The 18,682-nt window shown below is 43.2% G+C and overlaps 1 protein-coding gene across 1 annotated transcript in view; it reads left to right on the forward strand.

Annotated features, from left to right (window-relative positions):
- Positions 1-18,682, forward strand: part of RAB4A (RAB4A, member RAS oncogene family) — a 45,877-nt gene that overhangs the window by 19,392 nt on the left and 7,803 nt on the right. Inside the window, exons 2-6 of the mRNA XM_069572598.1 lie at positions 7,354-7,434; positions 9,444-9,558; positions 14,293-14,355; positions 15,429-15,583; positions 16,867-16,962. Coding sequence (XP_069428699.1) covers positions 7,354-7,434; positions 9,444-9,558; positions 14,293-14,355; positions 15,429-15,583; positions 16,867-16,962 — 510 coding nt within the window. The remainder of the gene's footprint in view (positions 1-7,353; positions 7,435-9,443; positions 9,559-14,292; positions 14,356-15,428; positions 15,584-16,866; positions 16,963-18,682) is intronic.

An 18,682-nucleotide genomic window follows, 5' to 3' on the forward strand; every position in this document is an offset into this window, starting at 1 on the left:
GGAGATTTTCTTATTGTATATATATTACAAATTTCTATTTTGATTCCTTGTGTTTGGAGAACACATTCTACATGATTTTAGTTCTTTTAAATTTGCTGAGATTTGTTTTATGGCCCAAGGTGTGGTCTATCTTGATACATGGGCCCTTGAAAAGAACGTGTCCTGCTCCATGCTAGTGGTTTTCTGTGCTGAATTATTCTGTCTTTGCTATTTTCCGTCTAGTTTTTCTGTCAATATTGAGAGAAAGGTGTTGATGTCTCTGCCATAATTTTGGGCTTGTCTATTTCTCTTTTTAGTTTTCTCTTTTTAGTTTTGGTTTGATGTGTTTTGTAGCTCTGTTTTATGGTGCACACATTAAAGTTTCCTGTGTCTTATTGGCGGATTTTCCCTTTTATTGTTACAGTGACCATTTCTGTCTTTGGTCGTTTTCTTTGCCCTGAAGACTGTTGTATCTGATAATGATAATGATTTACTTAGATTAATATTTGCATGATAGAGCTTTTTTCATCCTTTTACTTTCAGTGTGCCTGAACATCAAAATTTAAGTGAGTTTTTTGTAGGCAGCTGATAGTTGGGCTTTTTTTCATCTTCACTGTCAATCTTTGTCTTTTAATTGGTATATTTATGTAGTTTATATTTAATCTAATTATTGGTCTATTAGAATTTATTTTTGCCATTTTATATTTTTGATTTCTGCTCGATTTTTCATTTTTCTCTTTTCTTTTTCTAGTCTTACTGGGTTTATGTGAACATTTTTTAGAATTCTTTTTGAATTACCTATAGTGCTTTTGAGTATGTCTCTTTGCATAGCTTTTTTAGTGGTTGCACCAGGTATTACATCATAGGTACATACTGCAGTCTGCTTGTGTCATTGTTTTACTAGTTCAAGCGAAGTGTAAAACCCTTACCTTCTCTTATGGACAAACCTTGCTTTATTGTGCTTCACAGAGACTTTTTTTTTTTTTTAACAAATTGAAGGCTTGTGGCAATGCTCCATTGAGCAAGTCTATTGGCATCATTTTTCCAGTAACATTTGCATACCTCTTGTTTCTGGGACATGTTTTGGTAATTCTCAAAATATTTTAGAGTTTTGCATTATTACTATACTTGTTACAGTGACCAGTGATCTTTGATGTTACTGTGGCAAAAGATTCTGACCCTGTGACTTGCTGGAAGGTCAGTGGATGGTTAAGGTTTTATACCAATAAAATACTTTTAATTAAAGGGAATACATTTTTTAGACATAATGCTGTTGCAGACTGACTAGACTGAAAGATAAACGTAACTTTATATGCACTGGGAAACCGAAATATTTGTGCCGCTCATTTTACTGTGAGTTTTGCTTTGTTGCAGTGAACTGGGACTGAACCGCAGTATGTCTGAGCTGGACTTGTGCATTCCTTCACCCTCCCTCACTTAGAATGGTCTTAAATATTTCCTGTTGTTTAGAGGTACATCAAATAGTGTTAACCATTTTTGCTTAAACAGCAAAATATGTTTACCATGTTCTTCCTTTGTATAATTTGTATAATTTCACCTTCACTTTCCTTTGTATAATGTTCCATGATTATAATTTGTTTTATCACTTCCTTTCAGGATTTATTTTATTTTCATTTTTTGGCATGGCTTTTGAAATCGTAGTTTCCCCACCAGGGATTGAACCCTGGGCTCAGTGGTGAAAGCACTGAGTTCGAACCACTGGACTGCCAGGGAATTCCTTTCCTTTCAGTCTGTAGGACTTCCCTTAGCCATTCTTTTAGGGTAGAGCTGTTGGTGACAAATTCTGTTAGCTCTTTTTTTCCTCTAAGAATGTCTCAATCCTTCAGTCTAGAAGGATATTTTTAGGGTATAAGATTCTGAATGGAGCGCTCTTTACTTGCAACCCTTGAAAAATAGTGTGCCCCTTCAGGCCTCAATGGTTTCTGATGAGAAATGTGCTGTCGCTAGTATTGTGTTTTCCCTTTAGGTAAGGTATCATTTTTCTCTGGCTTCGTTCAAGATTTTTTTGTTTATTTGTTTTAAGAAGTTTAAGTATGATGTGCCTTGACATGAATGTATTTAGATTCTTGTTGGAAAGAATCCGGCTTCCCCGATAGCTCAGTTGGTAAAGAATTTGTCTGCAATGTGGGAGACCTGGGTTCAATCCCTGGGTTGGGAAGATCCCCAGAGAAGGGAAAGGCTTGCCCACTCCAGCTTTCTGGCCTGGAGAATTCCATGGACTATACAGGTCACAAAGAGTCAGACACAACTGAGCGTCTTTCACTTTCCCTTTGGAATAATCTAGCTTTTTGAATTGCTGTCTTGCTAAATTTAGAAAGTTTTCAGCCATTATTTCTTTTGAGTACTTTTTCAACCCTATCCTGTTTTCTCTCCTTCTGAGACTCCAGTGACATGAAAGTTAGATTTCTTTTTTTTTTTTTTTTTTGGTAGTCTGAAAGGTCCATGAGGCCTGTATCAATACATTTTCAATCTATTTTCTCTTTGTTGTTCAGATTGGATATTTTCTGTCACTTTGATGCTCAGTTCACTGTTTCCTCTGCCCCATTTTGTTTTTAGCCCATCCACGGAGCCCCGTACTTCAGTTATTGTATGTTTTAATTCGAAAATATCCATTTGGTTCTTATATGTGTTTTCTTTTTCTTTGATGATACTTTCTTTTTGGTGAAGATATCTGCTTTTCATGTGTTTCAAACATGTTCTTATTGCTTGTTGAAGCATTCATGATGGCCGCTTTAAAATCTTTGTCAGAGTTTTCACGTTTCTATCATCTTGGCATTGAAATCTGTTGATATTCTTCCTTTGTTTGAGGTCTTCCTGGTTCTTGCTATGATGAGGGATTTTTACTCGAAACATGGGCATGTTTGCATTATGTTATGACGCCTTAGATCTTGACTTAAACCTTGTTTAACTCATTTCTGCTCCTAGGTGCTGCCTTGTTACTGCCAGGTAGAGTTGGAAGTCCAGGTTGCCATCTGAGCGTCTGGACATCCAGGTGGAGGGGCTGCTGCTTGTGCTGCTGAGTTGGGATGAGAGCTCTTGTGACCTGTGCCCTCTGCCCCCTGTCACCGCCGTGTCTCCCCTGCCATGCAGTGGGGGCAAGGACGGCTCAGAACTGGCTCCCTGGTCTCTGTGACAGCACCCTACTGGTGTTGGGGGAACCTCATTAGAGCCTCAAAAGGGTGGCGGTCCGGGTTCCCATCCATCCTTTGCTGGCCTGAGCAGGGTGAGACCTGGGGTGAGTTTTTCCTGTAGTGTTTGCCTGGAATAGAGCAGTTCTGTGTAAGTTTTCTGTCTTGCTAGGCTGGCCTTTCCTGGTCCTGTGAGTAGAGAGACCAGGCTTTTGCTGTGGCTTCTTAGAATCTGCCTCTGTTGGCTTAGCTTGTTCAGCTCCCTGTCTGGGAGATAGGAGGGAAAAGGAAAAAACCCACAGAAAAACCAGCATCATTCCTCAGGCCCCTAGGTCTCTGGCCTGTTTCTCATCTTCGCTGCACGTTTCCAAGTCTCCTTGTGTTTCTTTTATGTGTGATGCCTAGGATCCTAGGTTGTACTGAGAGGAGGAATGAGGAAAAGTGCTTCTTTCTGCTCCCTCTCTTTGGAAGCAGAAGTCCATGTGGTGTTTAGGGTGACCATTGCATATTGAATGTGCATTAGACAGTGCACTGTTTCTGCGCTTCTGTCCCAGCACTGAAGATGGTGACCTTTGGTTAACCCCAAAGGAGCCTAGTTTCTTGGTAGGGAGTTTTTCCTTTCTTACTGATTGTTGTTACAGTTTAACAGATTATTTCTGATGACTGCAGCTTTTGTTTCTAACCACATTCTAGAAATTTATATATTCTTTCATATCATTTTATTCTTTGCTTATGGATTCAACTCCTTTTTTCATAGTATCAGTCATGTTGAGTAAACTTCATCAGATTCTTATTCTTTTTTTTTTTTGGCCATGAGGTATGTTGGATCTCAGCCCCCCAGTCGGATCAAACCTGCATTCCCTGCACTGGAAGGCAGAGTCTTCCAGTGGACTACCAGGGAGGTCCCTTATCAGGTTCTTTTTAAAATCAAACTCTTAAGAGTGTAATATCTTTGGACTGCTGACTCACTCATGATGGATTGTTTCCTGGAGTGTTTTGTTGTTTTAAATTGTGAGCTCATCTTCAGAGAAGCTATAAGTCTGGGACTCCTGAGTATCCTGATTGGAGGATGTGTCCTTCCAGTATGCTAAGTCCCTTCAGCTGTGTCCAAACTCTTGGTGACGCTATGGACTGTAGCCCTCCAGGCTCCTCTGCCCATGGGATTCTCCAGACAAGAGTATTGGAGTAGGTTGCCATGCCCTGATCCAGGGTATTTTCCCAAACCAGGGATTGAACCTGAGTCTCTTACGTCACCTTCATTGGCAGGCGGGTTCTTTACCACTAGCACCACCTGCGAGCCAGTGTGATTCCAGAGTGATCTGCTTTGCTTCTTCCAGGCATCCTGGTGACCTCACTGTCTAGGGCCATTTTTTACTGTTTTAAATTTCTTGACTTGGAGTTTCACCATACACGTGTTTTTTGGTTTGAATATCAAACTCCTGTGGAGCCAGCCAATAATAAATCTTCAAAGGGGAATGGTTTTTTGTTTGTTTGTTTTGCTGAGAGGCCAGACAGAGTCAGAGAAGGCTCCTTGTCCCGCTGAGCTGGTGAGAGGGTTTCCTAGCCTGTCCTTCACTTCAGGCCAAGCCTTGAAGAAAGTTCAGGTTGACCTCTGTACTCTGTCTGTCCTTCACATGGGTCCACTCTTGAACTCGGTCCCACATGTCTTAAGACCCAAAACTGACAGCCCTCCAGGGCCCCTACTGCTTTTTCCAGTCCTTTTTCCTGAAAGGTCAGCTGTATAGTTTTTTAAATGGTTTGACTCCAAAAGCGTTTTCAAACAAAAAGGTTTCCTAAGTAAGAAAACTTAACCTCTTTGAGCTACAAGATTCAGAGTGTGAAGAGTGTTTTGGAGGAATTAAATATTTTCATATATGGAAATTGCACATCTCACTTGTCTTTGTCCAGCAAGGTAAAATCGGTTGACGTTGTCACCCTTTTACCTGTTGAGACTGTGGTGTGATCTGGAAAACAGTTACTGTGTGTGCGCGCGCGCATGCGTACGCGGGGTGCTTAGTTGCTCAGTTGTGTCTGAGTCTTCGCAACCCCATGGACTGTAGCCCACCAGGCTCCTGTGTCCAAATGATGTCCATTTAAGCAAAACTTCCAAAGCAGAAAATAATAAGGGAACAAGCTTTAAGTCAAAGTCTGTGCTTAGACGTAGGAGTTTTGTTTCAGGATTAGATGGATTACTGAAACTCCTTTTGCTGTGTACTTATGAAGCATAAGAAACACTCCCATTTGTGTGTACAAATTATTTTCTCTCTCAAGACTTACTTTTGCCTACACAGTGGCAGGATTTTTACCTGATTCTCATTTTCCTGTGTTTACAACTTATGCAACAATGTATTGGGCTTTATTTCTCAAAGAGGATATTGAACAAAATTGAGAAATTTTAGTATTGTCGTTTTAACTTGGAAGTTTTAATTTCTTGGGCTGTAAAAGCTGTGCAGTGCAAATGACCAGACCTGGGCTGTTTTGCTTTGTGTGTGATGAAATGCACACGTGCCATGAGATTGGCCGTTTTAGAGGCCCTGGCGCTCAGTACATTCACATTCATTGTGCAGCCATCGCCGCCATCATCCTCAGAACTCTCATCTTTCCAGACTGATGCTCGTAATCACTGAACGCTGACTGTGCGTTCCCTCTCCCCCAGCACGCCTACAACCACCATTCAACTTTCTGTCTCTGTGAGTTTGAGCACTCTGGGCACCTCATGTGAATAGAATCTTCTGGTATGTCTTCTTTTGTGTCCGGCTTATTTCACTTAGCACAGTGTGAAAATTCATCCATACTATAGCTTGTATCAGAATTTCCTTCCTTTTCAAGGCTGAATAATATTCCAAAGTATATACGTACCATATTTTGTTTGTTATTTACCCATCAGTGGATAGCTGGGTTGCTTCTGTCTTTTGGCTGCTGTGAATAGTGCTGTTATGAACGTGGGTGTGGCATGCTTTTGAAACAGGCAGTGAGATGCATGTAACTGTGTTTGTAAGTGCTAACAATCCTGATAGCACTGTCTTATAAGTTTAAGTGCCCGTAAATATGAGAGGTGGAATAGGCTTAATCTCTGAGTGATAATGAGTGTAGTTCTTAGAAACAGGGCTGGGCCAAGCCTAAGCAAAGAAATGGACTGCTTGGGCTTAGCTGGGGGAGAGAAGGAGCCAGGGCTGGGAATGTGTGGTCAGGTCCAAAACGGGAGTGTGCAGGTGACAGCATCAGAGGTGTGGCCAAGGGAACCAGAAGCATAGAGCAGGGCCTTCAGAGCCACAGGCGAGCCTTGCAGCCCGGGGGTCGGCAGAGGTGGGTAGAGCAGGGCCTTCAGAGCCACAGGCGAGCCTTGCAGCCCAGGGGTCGGCAGAGGTGGGTAGAGCAGCGCCTTCAGAGCCACAGGCGAGCCTTGCAGCTTGGGGATTGGCAGAGGTGGGTGGTGGTCAACGCGTGAGGGTGGGAGCTGTGCTAGCAAGGCTAGGCTGAGCAGAACTAGACTCCTTTGTTATCAGAAAAAGCAGCATAAATCACCAGGGCAATGTCAGGCTACTGGTGTCCCTCATTCTGACTCACAGGTTCCATGCTACAAAGCCTCTTTTTACAGTTTATGCAGAATAAGGTCCCAAATTAAATATATTCCTCTGTGTAAAGAAGAAGTGAAGAGCTGTCCCTGTATTGAGTGAGACAAGTTTCACACATGGAATACTGACCAAATTAGGCAATACTGACCAGAAGCCAGCCTTCCCTTGAGCCCTAGGTGCGGGAACAGAGGCCGGGCCACAGAAGCAAGTGTGGAGATAAGTTGCACCTGTTTTTTAAAAGAAGAAGACTGAATTTCCCAAAGCCCATGAGTCTACCAAGTTTTTTCTTCTGTATAGAAAGCATTTGAAGTTTCTAAGTGATTTTTACTTGTCACTGGATGTGCATATTTATTTGAATAGCAAAGAGAGAGATTTTAGTCACTTTTGTCACTATAGTTATTACATTTCAAACTTTCAGAAAAGAAATTATCCACAGAGAAGTTAGAAAAGGCACTGGGTTAGCATGTAAGCCAGATATTGAAAAGGTGGAAAGGTAAGTCAATGTGTTTATTGCCATTTTCTCAAAATATTCAGTTACCTGTTTTTTCTGTGATGTTAACAATTACAATCTCATGAAATTTTATGACTGTAGTCTAAGTTCATAGCACCTGTTTTAATGTTATCGTTCACAGTCTCTTTTTCTGTTTCAGATTTTTTGTTTAAATTCTTGGTCATTGGAAATGCAGGAACTGGCAAGTCTTGCTTGCTTCATCAGTTTATTGAAAAAAAATGTAAGTGACGTCACATGGTCTGTGCTCCTCTTATGTCGTCTTCTGAGAGCGTGCTCCGACACAAACTTGTTTATGGCAAAACTTCTGAATATGTTTTCAGGAAGAAAGTTGTAGTTTACAAATATTTTTAAATGACGGTAAAAGTTTATGTTATTAAGTGTTTAATAATCTGATTATTTAGCACTTCAGTTTCATAGTGGGTCATTGTTCATTATGTAGTAAATTCTCCTGTACATTTTCCACATGCTAAAATACCTTATAATGCAGTGGAATTCCATTTCCTGACAGGGAGTGGCCCGGTAACCCTAGTTGTACCTCTTGGATAAAGTAGTGTTTGGCCCCCAGCGGCCTTGTGTTGTCATTAGGGCAGTTGTTGTCATCAGTCCTTTTACAGGAAGAGAAACAGGTAGTGACTGTACATGTAGGACTCAAATCCAGGCCTTTTGCCCACAGAAGGATCTTTTGTCATTGACTTGCCCCAGGTTGTAAGGGAGGTTACATTTTGTATTCCAAACTATTGTAAAACATGGTAGGTTTGAAAGGCCCTTAAAATGTACCTTTCTTTTGTAATTATCAAAAGAGTTGTGGAGAATGACCTGTCTATATTACTATAGTCAGATGAAGGCACAAAAGCAGAATTAATTTCATTTAATGAAGTTCATCCTAAGTAAGGGTGTGTGAGATATGTTAGATGGTGGGTAGAATGCAGGCAGAGGGTGTCCTGGGAAAGAGCTTGAAGAGTAAGATTCTAGAATGCTTTCTGCTACATCCGTTTCCATCGACCAGGAGCTCACTGGAGTCTCTGTGTGGTGACAGAGACCCAGTGTGGCTTAGTCATGGCGCCAGGGCCCGCTGCATCAACAAGCGTTCATCTGCTGGGTGGGCCCAGGGTTCTGAACCAGTCACGTAGACGCTGTGTTGTTCCGTCTCAGCAGAGGGGACACTGGCCAGGCGCCTGGCCTGAGCAGGCACTCTCCCCACACATCCTCCCTTCGCTTCTCACGATCATAGCAACAGTATTTCTCTCAGCCGTGTGTTAACCTGGTTTTTAGATCTCACCTTTGGAGGCGTTTCCTCCCAGGCTGGCCCAGTAGCTGCGTGCTGGTGAATGTGCAGGATGAGACAGGCTGCTGGACTCAAACCCTTTCCTACCCCAGGTCCCCAGGAAGCAGGGAACACAGCTGTCAGATGATTTCTGGTGCAATTAAATTTTATCCTATGGCTATAAACTGTGAACCAGACTGTGTAGCCAGGATGTTTATTTTATCCCTTTTTTTTATCATCACAGATATTTTCTTTTATAGACACCTTATTCCAGTTGAGTTTGGCAAACTACATATTTTGCCTGCATCCCTGCCCATTCAGACAGTATTGATTTTGCCAACAGATTCATTCCAAATGATTGCCACACACAATGCTGAAGTTCATGAAAACTCAACAGCTGTAATAATTGCATCCAGGTCTTGGTTTGGTGGGGGGAGGGGGGTTTATTTGTGTTTTTTCAGTCTATCTTTTCCTCTTTTTCCTTTAATCTTTGGTATCCATCAAGTTTCCTTCTTGGGCTACAGTGCTTTTCCTTCCCTTTACTTTTTTTTGTTTAGAATCTTTGTCCAAATAGCTGAAACCATCGTTGGCCGAGTTGCAGTCTGTCACTGGGCAGTAAGCCTCTAAAGGTGGTGCCCAGTATTTTGTGCAGTTACCCTTCTTGAGAACCTTAATAGTGGTCCGGCAGATATGGCCTCATGTGGCAGGGTCACCAAGCATTGGCTTTAAAATATATGGCTTGTTTAGGGGTTTTGAGAAAAAACTTGATTGGCTCTTTGAGAACAGAAACTGTATGTATTCTGTTTAAAGCATTGAGTGCTTTTTATCATTTTACTTTTGGAGAAATGAATGGCATAAGTAAATTACATTTTCTACTGACTTAACTCTTGATTTGAATGTTACGTGTTTAAATTTATAAGCTTCTTACCTTAATGTCCTAAAACTAAATTTCCTTTTCTTTGCAGTCAAAGATGACTCAAACCATACAATAGGAGTGGAATTTGGTTCAAAGATAATAAATGTTGGTGGTAAATATGTAAAGTTACAGATATGGGACACAGCAGGCCAAGAACGATTCAGGTAGCTTTTTCTCTAACTTAATATTTGAAAATTTGGTTTGAAATAATCAATTATGGTCTCTTAATGTATATAATCCCTTCCTCCCCACCTCAGGTTTTAGAAACTTCACCTGTGAAAGCTTTAAGACAAGCTAAAACTCCATTTTTCTCCATTCAGCATTGGTTTATGGAAGAATATGTTAGAACAGTGTCCCCAACCTTTCTGGCACCAGGGACTGGTTTCACAGAAGACAATGTTTCCACAGACGAGGAGGGGGTATGGTTTAGGTGGTAATGTGAGCGATGGGAATTGATGGGGAGTGGCAGATGAAACTTCACTGGCTGGCCCACCAATTATCTCCTGCTATGTGCCCTGGGGGTTAGGGAATCACCTCCAAATGAACATTTTCTAATTTTGAGGATAATTTATTCTTTGAGACCTAGTGGCACATTAGGAGGGTATAGCATTGCACATTAAGAATTTTTTTAAATCTCTTTGGGGGTTGGTTTTGCTTTACATTAAATAATCAGAATACCAGACCACCTGACCTGCCTCTTGAGAAACCTATATGCAGGTCAGGAAGCAACAGTTAGAACTGGACATGGAACAACAGACTGGTTCCAAATAGGAAAAGGAGTGCGTCAAGGCTGTATATTGTCACCCTGCTTATTTAACTTATATACAGAGTATATCATGAGAAACGCTGGGCTGGAAGAAGCACAAGCTGGAATCAAGATTGCTGGGAGAAATATCAATAACCTCAGATATGCAGATGACACCACCCTTATGGCAGAAAGTGAAGAGGAACTAAAAAGCCTCCTGATGAAAGTGAAAGAGGAGAGTGAAAAAGTTGGCTTAAAGCTCAACATTTAGAAAACAAAGATCGATCATGGCATCCGGTCCCATCACTTCATGGGAAATAGATGGGGAAACAGTGGAAACAGTGTCAGACTTTATTTTGGGGGGCTTCCAAATCACTGTAGATTGTGATTGCAGCCATGAAATTAAAAGATGCTTACTCCTTGGAAGGAAAGTTATGACCAACCTGGATAGCATATTGAAAAGCAGAGACATTACTTTGCCAACAAAGGTCCATCTAGTCAAGGCTATGGTTTTTCCTGTGGTCATGTATGGATGTGAGAGTTGGACTGTGAAGAAAGCTGAGTGCCAAAGAATTGATGCTTTTGAACTGTGGTGTTGGAGAAGACTCTTGAGAGTCTCTTGGACTGCAAGGAGATCCAACCAGTCCATCCTAAAGGAGATCAGTCCTGGGTGATCATTGGAAGGACTGATGCCAAAGCTGAAACTCCAATACTTTGGCCACCTCATGCGAAGAGTTGACTCATTGGAAAAGACCCTGATGCTGGGAGGGATTGGGGGCAGGAGGAGAAGGGGACGACAGAGGATGAGATGGCTGAATGGCATCACTGACTCAATGCACATGAATTTGGGTAAACTCCTGGAATTGGTGATGGACAGGGAGGCCCTAGCATGCTGTGATTCACAGGTTTACAAAGAGTTGGACATGACTGAGCGACTGAACTGAACTGAAAACAGTCCACAAAATATTCTCTCCTTAGCACTTTCGTTACACTCAAGTAATAATCAACATTTGGAATAATAACCGCCAGATCAGCGCAGATAAGTTCCATGTTTGATATTCCATAACTACTGAAGTGGGCTCAGTGGTAAACAGTCCACCTGCAAGAGGTGTTGGTTCAATCCCTGGGTAGGGAAGATCCCCTGGAGAAGGAAATGGGAACCCACTCCAGTATTCTTGCCTGGAAAAATCCCATAGACAAAGGAGCCTGGCAGGCTACAATCCATGGAGTCACAAAAGAATCAGGCACAACTTAAACATTAAACAACAAACAATAACTGCTAAAGCAGGAAAGTAGATTAATATTCTGGTTGTGTTTTTTGAGTCAATACACAAAGTCAAACAAAAGATATTCACAATTTCAAAATTCAGTTAAACTCAATCCCAGTGCAAGCATTTCACTTAAAGTCAGGTAGAGTATTTTAAATGCTTAATAATTGTTTGCTTCAAAAAGTATCATAACTAGACTTCAGGCAAGAATACAAAGCTACAGTAATCAAAGCAGCAGGGTATTGCACCAAAGCAGACATATGGATCAATGGAGCAGAACAGAGAACCTCGGAATAAATCCACACAATTAATCTTCCACAAAGATGGCAAGAATATACAACAGAGAAAAACAGTCTCGTCAGTAAGTGGTACTGAGAAAAGGGGACAGCTACATGTAAAAGAATGAAATTAGAACATTCTCTAACACTGTACACAAAAATAAACTCAAAATGGATTAAAGACCTAAATGTGAGACCAGATACTATAAAACTTTTACAGGAAAACAGAGGTAGAACAGTCTCTGACATAAGTCACAGCAATATTTTTTTGGATCCATTTCCTAAAATAATGGAAATAAAAGCAAAAATTTTAAAAATGGGACCTAATTAAACTTAAAAGCTTTTGCACAGCAAAGTGAACCATAAACAAAGCAAAAAGACAACCTACAGACTGGGAGAAAATACTTGCAGATGATACGACTGACAAGGGATCACTAAATTCCAAAATACACAAACTCATACGGTTCAGTATTTTAAAACCCTGATCCAAAAAATGGGGAGAAAACCTAAATAGGCATTTCTCCAGAGAAGACATACAGATGACCAGTAGGCACATGAAAAAATGTTCAACATTGCTAATTATTAGAGAAATGCAAATCAAAACTACAGTGAGCTGTCACCTCACACTTGTCAGAATGGCTCACAAAAAATCTACAAACAGTAAGTGCTGAAGAAGGTGTGGGAAGGAAGGAACCCTCCTGCGCTGCTGGTGGGAATGTAAGTTGGTGCGAACACTAAGGAGGACTGTGCGGAGATTCCTGGAAAAAGTAAAAGTAGGGACCCATTAGAGGGCAGGGGTAAGTGAGGCAAGGACTGGAGAGATGAAAGTTAATTGAAAACTGCTGACCCTTATCTCTCCCCCACATCCTCCTTAGTCACTGACAGCCAGGCGTGTATGTCTCAGGCAGAGGAAATGATTCTTCTCCACAGAAAAACAGCCACAAGGAAAAGGCTTAAAGGTGCTAACATTTTGGTTTCCCCAATGAAACAGCCCGATCTCTGTCCAGCCATCTCACAGTGGAGCCCCCCAACCCCACACATAAAAAGCATCTTTTACACTTTGGTATTCCTTGCTCTTGAATATAAATGATCAATATAAATGATCTGTGGATAGCCAGACATGTATGTGAAGAAAGCTTCTAAAATAAAAGAAAGAGCCCAAAATAAGTAAGAACTCTCAGGGAATAGACAAAAACTAAAAACTACTATATCCTCACAAGTAAGAGTAAAGGTTGCATCAAGGAAATAAAAACAAAAATTAAATTTCAAAAGAGAAATTAAAATAATGTATTAAATAGAGTAATACTCTTCCAGAAAGTTAAACAATAAACTTGAGGTGAGAAAGAGAAGAGACAACATAGAGAATCATCCAGAGTCAGTCCAGGAAGGCCAAGGCCTGACCAGTGATGCCTTCCTGAAGGCAGAGGAGGAGAGGAGACAATGAAAGCAGCAGTTGAAGATTTTCCCCTAAAGGAAATGAGTCTATAAAATTCCACATTACACCAAACACAGATGAGGCCAGGGTCTGCCATGGGAAATCTCAGAACGCCAGGGGTGGGCTGGAGATACCAGAGATTCTAAGAGGGAAAAGCAGGCACATCTCAAGGAGCACTACGACCATTGCACTGGGCTTTTCAGCAGCAGCAGTTAAAAGCTGGAAGATAATTACAACCGTGACTTCAAAACTCAACATGAAAATTTTTTTCCAACCTAAAATTGTACACTCAGCCAGACTCTCCATTAAGTATGAGAGTGAAATCAGAGTGTCTCCAGTGATGCAACACGGAGTGGGCTGTAGAGCAGAGGGAGGAGGCAGGGGGTCGAGGCAGAGGGGGAGGGCAGCTGGCACTGGGTCATCTGTCCGTGGAGCTGCGTGGTCCACATGGGCTGTGTCATGGAGGAGGAGGAGGAGGAAGAGGCACTGGTGGAGCAGCTACTGAGAAGTCTGGGTGCAAAAGAATCCCCTTTGGAACAGTAGCAGGAGCCTCCTGCTGCCTGCACCATGCTTGTTCAAGACAGGAGGTGCCGAGCACATTTTATTCTGCCCCTGGGAAAATCTAATGAACAGGGAAAGTCATGATTCAGGGAAGTGTTTACTGAAGGAAGACTCTGGAGGTTGTGAGAATGGACGTGTTGTACCTGGGTGGGCGCTCAGTTCAGACTGGTGTGCCCCCAGGAGGGAGGGAGCATGAGCTGCACCGCCGGGCCTGGGGCAGGGCGTGTGATAGCCCGTGCCCTGGAAGACGACCCCACGCAAGCAGAGGAGCCACCGAGGGCCTCGTGCACTGTAACCCTGCTGCCGCCTTCCTGTCTTTCCCCTACATGTTCTCAAAGGTCCCTCAGTTCTGCGGGGCCCCCCCACTCCATGAGGGGGCACACTCGTCCCCAGCCTCATGGCCCCACCTCCTTATCACTACTGTGATCCTGTTTTGGACAGAACAGCCCTTCGTGTCTGCTTTCAAATGTCTTTGTATCATTTCTCTTTAGAGAGGTATCTGGCACTGTATTGCAGTTGTCAAGGCCAAAAACGAGTGTTTTGCATGGGAGGCTGCTGCTCATGAGCAAGGGCTCTGCTCCCTTGAAAGTAAAAGCCTGTAACTCTTCCAGGTCTGTGACAAGAAGCTACTACAGAGGTGCAGCGGGGGCACTGCTTGTCTACGACATCACCAGGTAATGACACCCCTACTCAGCCCATGCTCCCTGGGGTCCGCTCCTCCCCACAGGCCGCTGGTGTGTCAGCAGACAGCAGAGGTGGGACTCAGCAAGACCCTCCGCCCTTTCCCTGAGGGTCTTGCAGGTTTTCAGAGCAGCCCCTTTCACCCCTTCACCATGTGAAACCTGTTCCCAAGTTTCAGATAGATAAAGCATCTCCTGTGTCGTCGTGTTTCCTTAAGATTCACAGCTTGAAGCTTTGCACGTGGAAAATTGTTAGTAATTGTCCTCCATCAAGCACGGGCTCTATGCTGCAGTGGCCTGGGTTCAAATCCTGGTTCCTGTCCCAAAGCAGTGTGAGCCCTCTGGACTTTAGTTTCCTTGTCTGTTCCACTGAGTCATGGTGACCACATAATACTCGTAAGGCTGTTGGGTGGTTAAATGGGTTCCCATAAAGCTCTTGGCCCATCTTAAGGATCTGAGTGCACTGTCCTGCATGTAGCTGTCACCTTGGTGTCACAGTTAAATTCAATGAAAAATTCAGTTCCTTGGTCGGTCCTTAGAATATACGAGGATTTTGCCCTTAGATAGATAAGAGCTGAACACAGTCCTGGAGGCAGACAGACCTGGTCAAGTCCTGGCTCCATGTGTGTGACTTTGGGCAACTTAAACCAGTCTCTCTGGGCCTTAGGTTTCTCGTGTAAATGGGAGATGATAAGAGTGTGTCGCAGAGAATCAATGTGATAAATTCCTGTGAAACAAAGGACCGTCATGTTGCACGGATTCGTCGAGTGACAGCAGTTAGCCTTAGGTTTTGCTCGCATGTTGTGTAAACCAAGACCCGAGTAAATAACCGCACCCTGCTTGGGGAAACAGCCGGTGGCAAGCTGTCTGACTCGCTGTGGCATCTCCCTGGAAACAAGGTGGAACACACCCTTGGCATGTGGTGTGCTCTTGGGGCGCCCAGGTCCTCTGAGTGCTTTGAAGGTCGTGGGCACTGCCCTGCGTGTATAGAGGTGGTGTGAGTGACTGGAAAGAGTTGCTAGCTTTATAAAATACATGTACTGTTCTCACAATCTTATATTACGCAGCCGAGAAACCTACAATGCGCTTACTAATTGGTTAACAGATGCCCGAATGCTCGCGAGCCAGAACATTGTCATCATCCTCTGCGGGAACAAGAAGGACTTGGACACCGATCGGGAAGTCACTTTCCTGGAGGCCTCCCGATTTGCTCAGGAAAATGGCAAGTGGCCTTTCACCTGTCACAGCTACTGGAGGTCTAAGATGAAGCTGTATTTAGGGAGTGTGGAACCTCCTATTGTTGTCATTAGACATTTAGGCGTCTAGCATATTTTCACCCTGTTGCATTGTGCCTGCAGAGGCTGCTGTGATGATAGAGGCTAATCTCTTTGCACTCTGTGATGGTGTTCCAGTTTAGCATCTTTAATATCACAGCTCTTGGTTTGAAGTGAAGATTATAACAATTTTTAAAGGCCCTAATCAGATGATGTTATCATTTTTTAAATGTAATTTGAAGCTAAGTTGGTGAAATATTAGATCTAAATAGAAAGTGAAGCAGTAGATGAGATACTGGACTTACTGGCTTTATTTTGCTTACATTAAATTTAAGTCATTTGGCTAAAGATTTAGCCTTTGAAACTTGCTGAATTTTTATGTAGAATACATAAGGATGACACATAAAATGAACGATTCCCTATAGACAGCAAAATGACGAGAATTCAGACATTTTAAAATAACTTTAATTTTTAGAACCAGTCAGGAAATAAAATACGCTAATAGCAACTTTCAGTGGGACTCTAGAACTGCCAACTTACACTCCCACAAACAGGTTTTCTGCTAAGAAAATAAGCATGCAATAAAAACATAAGCCATTATGAGTTTATAAAGAAGCTGTTTAGAAATATGTAAGCTTAGAATGTTAATGCTCAGAAGGAATTTCTCTATCATTTACATGCACCTCATTTTGACTAATAAGGAAACAAGTGTCTGGAGAGGTTGTGGTTTGCTCACAAAAGCAAGGAGAGAGGCCTTCGCCTGGGTGAGTGACCACCCAGTGGAGAGCAGAGGGCTCGTTCGTATAAGACCTCCCACTGTCAGGGACCACACGCCACGTGGCCCCCGGCGCCGGCACTTGCAGGCTGTGTCTGGCGACCTGAAGCCTGTGGGAAGAAGTTGCTGCTGAGCCCTATGCCAGCAGCTGGGCGCCTCGGCCAGACTGCTTTCCGCCAGCGTCCTGCTCGCTTAGTTTCTTCTTTGGCACATGTGAGTGCTAGCACACACTGCCAGTTACTTTTCAGAAAAAGTTGGAATTGTTTTAAGACTTAAAAAATATGTATGTATGGACATTTATTGATTTTCTATTTGCAGAAATACCTGGTTATAAGGACAGAATTCTATTTTGTCTGCTATTCTAAGAGAAGAATATATTAAGCAGGTGGTTATGAGTTGAATAATTGTGATTATCTTCTAAATATGGCTTCATGTTTTGTTTGATGTTGATTTTAGAGCTGATGTTTCTGGAAACAAGTGCACTCACAGGGGAGAATGTAGAAGAGGCCTTTGTACAGTGTGCAAGAAAAATCCTTAACAAAATTGAATCAGGTAAGAACTTCCCATTAATAAACTTTCCTTTAGCACATTTTCCTCTCTAGCTCAGTAGCGTCACTTTTCAGTATTTCCAGGAGTGATTTGGTCATGGAGTTTCCTCTCTCTACCTGCCGACCTGCAGTGACCTCTTAGGGGTTTGGAGGTCTTGTCTACACTGCAGGTGGAAGCCCAGGCCTCCTTCACAGGGACTTTTTCAGCTGTGTGGTGGCAGAGAAGCAACTGTGTGAGGGGAAATGAGTTATGGGCACCTCGCTTAATGCTGCTGGTTACAGATCGGGCATCGTGGAGAATTTGTTTCTGAAGCTAACTGAGCATGTCACAGTAGTGACCTGTCTCATTATTGTTCTACTTGTTGCTTCAGTAAAAATAAATTTAAAACAACTCTACTATAGGCAGCTGACAAAATAACATATAGTTGTCATTTATTAGAGTTAATTTTTATTCAAATATCACCAAAATCACATGTGGCATTACATTTTTAATTGATTCATTTAACTGAATGCCTATTCTTTGTCAGGTGCGGGGATACAAAAATAAATTAATCCCAACCCTCGCCCTCAAGAAACTGTCTTTCATGGGAAACAGTCAAAAGATAATTATAACACAGTGTGGTCAATACAGTAACTGAGAAGTGCGCCAGATCTTGGGGCCACACAAAGGAGAGCCTGCTTGTTTAGGAGGTGATATCAGGAAGAGCTTCTAGGAAGAGACGGTGACTGAGCTCAGGCTTTCAAAGTGTGAGGAGGAACCGGGCGTGGGGGTGGGGAGGAGGGTAGGCCATCAGAGGGGCAGCATGAGTGGAGACTGGGGGGAAGGTTGCAGTCACTAGAAGAGAAAGACCGCAGTGGGGAATGGCGGGAGAGAAGGCTGAGGAGAGGCAGCAGCCAGGCCAGTGGTCTTCACCCAGGCTCGAACTTCGCTCCCTGGGTGACTGAGTCTCCACCTTGGCTGGACGCAAGAGTCGCCCGGGATACGTACAAATTTGAATTCTAGGCCCCACCTCTGGAGATGCTGAGTTAAGGCCTCAGCATCATCATTTTAAAAAGCTGTCCCGTGTGATTCTCATGTTCATCCAAGATAGAGGACCACTGCTGTAGGGCTGAGAAGCCATTTGAGGGTGGGAGGCAGAGAGTGATATGGTCAGGCTGTGGCTGGAGACACGTCGTGTGTGTAGGCGGTCACATCAGAGACGGACCAAGGGGAGCCCAGGGCTGATGGCCAGGATACCAACCGAGGCATGTTTGAGTAATTCAAGAAAAGATGCCTGATTAAAGCTGTAACAAGGATGAGGAGCAGAGATGAAGAGACGTAGACGACTCTGAGAAACATGTTGGCAGTGGCATCCTGACTCAGATGCCAAATAGCAGGGCAGGGCCTTTCGGCTTGGTGGGGTATTGGAAGAGCAGGGATCAAGAGAGGAGGAGCCGCAGGCAACTCCATGTCACAGCTGCGTAGCTCAGTGATGAGATGGCAGAACCAGAGGAGAAGCCAGTTCACGGGAAGCAGGGTGGCTGTGTTTTGAAATGTTCCCTGGGTGGCATCACTGGAACAGGCACAGGGCACCATCCAGGAACCTGTGGGAAGAATCCAGCTGGTGGTGCTCCCTTGGGAGCCGTCGGTCTATAGGAGCAGGTGCACTGGGGGAAGGAATGTGATCCCCCAGAGAGCAGTGAAGAGTGGGAAGAGCAGTGGCCCAGAGCAAAGCCTTGCAGAC

The sequence above is a fragment of the Ovis canadensis genome, chromosome 25 (assembly GCF_042477335.2).
Source record: "Ovis canadensis isolate MfBH-ARS-UI-01 breed Bighorn chromosome 25, ARS-UI_OviCan_v2, whole genome shotgun sequence".
NCBI classification, from domain to species: Eukaryota; Metazoa; Chordata; class Mammalia; order Artiodactyla; family Bovidae; genus Ovis; species Ovis canadensis.